The sequence below is a fragment of the Cephus cinctus genome, unplaced genomic scaffold (assembly GCF_000341935.2).
Source record: "Cephus cinctus unplaced genomic scaffold, Ccin1 Ccin1_scaffold0775, whole genome shotgun sequence".
In the NCBI taxonomy this organism is placed as follows: domain Eukaryota; kingdom Metazoa; phylum Arthropoda; class Insecta; order Hymenoptera; family Cephidae; genus Cephus; species Cephus cinctus.
The window spans coordinates 1-4,455 of NW_014333379.1; the positions used below are offsets into that span (position 1 = coordinate 1).

At 38.2% G+C, this 4,455-nt stretch overlaps 1 protein-coding gene across 1 annotated transcript; it reads left to right on the plus strand.

The window, feature by feature from the left end:
- Positions 1-3,386: 3,386 nt before the first annotated feature.
- On the plus strand, positions 3,387-4,455 carry LOC107270484 (UDP-glucuronosyltransferase 1-3; the record flags this gene model as incomplete). Its single annotated transcript, XM_015745538.2, is given in 2 exon segments — positions 3,387-3,975; positions 4,216-4,455. Coding segments are annotated over 2 exon segments (739 nt in total), but the record flags the coding sequence as incomplete, so codon positions are not given.

The window sequence follows — 4,455 nt, forward strand, 5'->3', positions numbered from 1 at the left end:
GCAGAATCGTGGATGACGGATGGGATAAAGGAAGCACAGGTAATTATTACAATTCATAGATAAAAATGATATATATTTTATTATCAGTGACAACGACTATTAGGTATATCTATCACGAGAAATTTTCTAGATCTGCCGTCACGTTACCTTTTCGTACGCAATACTTATAGCCTATACTTAAAACGTGATTGATCAATATCACGTAACCTGACATGAATCATCTGATGCAATATGACGTAAATTTATATAATTATAAAAATTTGAAGATAAAGCTTGATAAGATAAATCAACATCAAATATTGTACCATAGTGTCCCTAATGCCATCCTATTGACAATTGGCTCGTTTCCCTAGTCTGGACAAATAAAGCTGGTTTTACTTACTTAACCTTTACCATTAATATCCGTCGACTCGCAATAAGCGTCACGCACCTCGCAAATGCAAGGTAGGCAGCCAGGTACGTATTAAGGCGAGCATGCATAGCGACGATTAAATATTTTTTTTTTTCTTTTACATTATAGTTACGTCGCGACATGAGAATCCCAAAAGCGGCACAGTGCCATTACGCGTCTAAGCCAATTTACGGAAGGCTCGTAACGTTTCCTTGGATCGCGAATATACATTTCCGGTCTGACACGTGTGATAAAGTTTATCCCATTCGTATCCCCAAGTATCGGTCGATGCATAGTAATATATAAGAGGATGAAAAAATTATTTATCTCCCCGTTAATTGTCATAGGGGTAGCAATGCTCGAAAGCCCTTACAGCATATGCATAAGTGACTACCTCGGTATGGTGGACGAATTTAAAAAAAATGTAATGAAAAAAATTTGAATAATATAAAATCGAGATTTTGCCTTGAGATGGAAAATAAATCGGAAATGACGCTACTCGAATGCTCTGATTCGTCGTTTCCTTTCTGCTGGGTCACACGTGGTGCATCCCTACGCCGGTAACTGCGTCTCTTAGGTAGAAGTGCATGTGGGTCTGGTTGGTGGGCTTGATGGGTAGGTGTGTAGGATAGCTATGCAATTTCTTCAGTGAAATAGAAGAGATCGATGCCACTCTGGCAACGTACCAGACGGCTGGGAAAACTACGACGTATAGAAGAAGCTTCAAGGCGGATACGTATGTAGATATTGTAGCGCGACAATTATATTTGCGCGCCGAATTTATTCCAGATGCCAGCACATTCGTGTCCTCCCACTTAGTGTAGATTTTAGTAGCTTCGCGAAGGAGTCTTGCTCTTCCCATTTGCCTGTAGGCAGTGAATACGGAAGCAGCAGGTATTTATAGTAAAGAATATAGAAATCGCTTATAAGGACGTTACTTTATTAGATTTGTTTTTCTATCACTCTCTCAGGTATTTGGGCCATTGTCCCGTGGTCAACGTAGGAGTATTTTATTCGGCTTGGATTTTTATTAGAAGCAAATTGCGTACTGGAAACACACGAGGTGCTGTATATTGGAAGCTTCCTGGCTACGGCTGGTTTATCACGATCACGTAAATACAAAAAATTGTCACCACGATTCTCTATGTTAATATATTTTTAAATATAATGTGCGTGCGTTAGCGAAATTCAGTAATTTGTCTTAAACGGCATTTATCTATATTAAATTCCTTTTATTGTACATCCGCATATCATTGATTATACGGTATCGCTCAAATTGTTCAAAGCTCTTATTTTGGTAGTGTTTTCTCTGTTATTGTGTTTTACCATTAATGTTTAATATAAAAATAGTGTTATATTACAATATATATACTTACTTTTTTCTATTTCCTCCACCGATAACGCATGCCGAGCGTTGCACCGTTTGTTGCATATCGATAAATTCGGACAGGTGTTTACATGACGTAATTGAAATTGCATCGTTATAAACTGTATATCCAAGGGGTTTGAGAAGTATTAAAACAATTTTAAACAGTTATTAACGTATATATATATATATATATATATATATATATTTACTTGCATAATTTTAATCGTGTTATTTGGCGTTGCAATTTTTTTGCGATTTATCTGTGTATTGTCGTTTCTGGCAAATTTCGCATTTTTACGTTTTTACCATTTTCCGTATAGTCCTACTGTTCGCACACGGTGTTAATAATATTTCATTGAACAGTTTACAAGTATTCTCGATATGTACGCGGTGTATAACTATATGTTATTTAGTTGGATATTGCAAAATCGTGAAATTCGATCCAGATGGCGACACTGTCCGATATCTTTCCGCTTGTTTATTAACGTTCATTTCTTTGTGTATTATAATAATAAAGGGGAACGTTGTCCCGACTGGCATTGCGACTACGACATCTTTTTCATCGTCCTTTCTTCGCGCTCGATTGCCCGCGGACTTTTACTTTCAAAGGAATTTCACTTTTTAACCAAAAAGCAGTTTCACCAGGCGTTTGCATAGAGCGCCGATAAATTGACCGTGACCCGCGTTACAATCGCGTGAAATCAATTGATACAGTCGATACCAAAAAGCGACGTCGACAATACGCGGAGCGTCTCGACGTCGCGGCTTACGGACGTGTAATAAGAATTATGGGAACTCGATAATTTTTCATGAAAACAAATAAAGCCTCGTTTATTATCCTAACCAAGAAAATTTGCGTGACTGGAGGAATTGCGAAGGGTAAGAAAAAAAGTTTTTTTTTTTTTTTCTTTTTTCGAGAAAAGTGAAAGCCATCGATTATGGCGTTTCCGTTTAGTAAGCGTCGAGCGGAGATTTTAATTTTTATCGGCATCCGAGAACTTCCGGTCTGATGATGATCGATGAAAAATTTACTCTTTCGTTCTTACGGATCGTTCGGGATCGTACTTCCGGTTTTAAGGAGGTACGTCTATAGTGATCCGAGTCGGAGAGCAGGAACGACGCCGGGCGTCTGGTGGCGTCGGTGAAATTATAAATTTTCTTTTCAATCTTGTCAATAGCAGCTCGGCAACGCGTCGCTGCCTTTTAAAGGATCTATCGGAAGGTTGTTGTATGTTCGCCTTGAAGTCTTTCACGCGGTGCCACCTCGGAGGTGGGTTATGAAATAACGGGAATACTTTTGGCTGCTGATGATTTTTGAAAAATTACCGATGACTTGCTATGATTTCATCATGCTTTTTGTTTTATCTATTGCAAGTCATCGTTGCTCTTTAGTAGCCTCGACCAATTGACCAATAACCTTGGTGCGTCATGCTAGATAAAATTGAGGCAGATAGCATTGAGTTTCGTGACGCTAAACAAGACTTACATTGTAGCCTTTGTTATCAGGGTTCAATCTAAATCTGAATATTTTTACAATTGACACTGACTGTTCACGTGGTACAATGACTGGCGTTATCGATTAATGAGACACGCGTTTCATAAAACTATGCAATAAATGAATAATAATAATAAGTATCGTTCGGATAAGATATGATTCAATGAAACGCAGACCTCTTATAAGGTTAGTTGCCGATAAGTCTCGTCAGTCAGTCGCCGATGGTCAGCTTGAGCAGAATGATGATCCCGAGCCGTGTCTTATTTTTGGGCCTGCTGATATTAATAATCAATAATGGATTGGTGGAAAGTGCGCGGATATTGGCTATTTTTCCAACCACTTCAATCAGTCATCAAATAGTGTTGCGGCAATTTGCGGTTGCGTTGCAAAAGCGTGGTCACGAATTGGTGGTGATAACGCCTAATCCTATTGGGAATAAGGATTTTGAAAATTACACGGAAATCAATACGGATTATCATTACGTTGAAATGAAAAAGTTTGATTTCATCAAGATAAGAAAGGAATCCCCGGATTTTCTGAAATTTCAGCGATCGTGGGCGAATTCTTCGTTTATGATGATTCGTGATATATTCGAGGACCGGAATTTTAAAAAAATCTACGCACCCGAGAGCAATGAAAAATTTGATTTGATCATTTTCGAATTACTTACGTATCAAGGATTGTACGGTTTGGCGGCACGGTTTGATGCTCCTATTATAGGTAAGACCGAATTACGTGATTATGTAATTAATTTGTTACATTACTTATACAGCAGAGACAAAGTGACAGATAAATATGGGAAATTTCAAAATTTTATGCTGACGGATATCACAGTCGCGTGCAAGAGATGCTTCATGATGACTGTTGAGATTGTTGAGTATGAAATTTTGACATTTCTCATACGTAACTGTCACTTTGTGTTTGCTGGGTTATTTGCCACAATAGATTTTTGTGTTTCAGGTATTACTAGTCTTGGGTTATTATCTACTGCACATCACATGTTAGGCAATCACATTTCGACATCTCATGAATCCTTGTGGGAACTGTTGAACGACTCGGGAGTGAATTTGCCATTTTGGAAGAGATTATATAATTTTTATAGAGTCTGGTATAACTTACATTGGTACTACAATTATTACCTACCTGCACACGATGAAATCTCAAAGAGATACCTAGGACCGGATACACCGGATGTGGCCA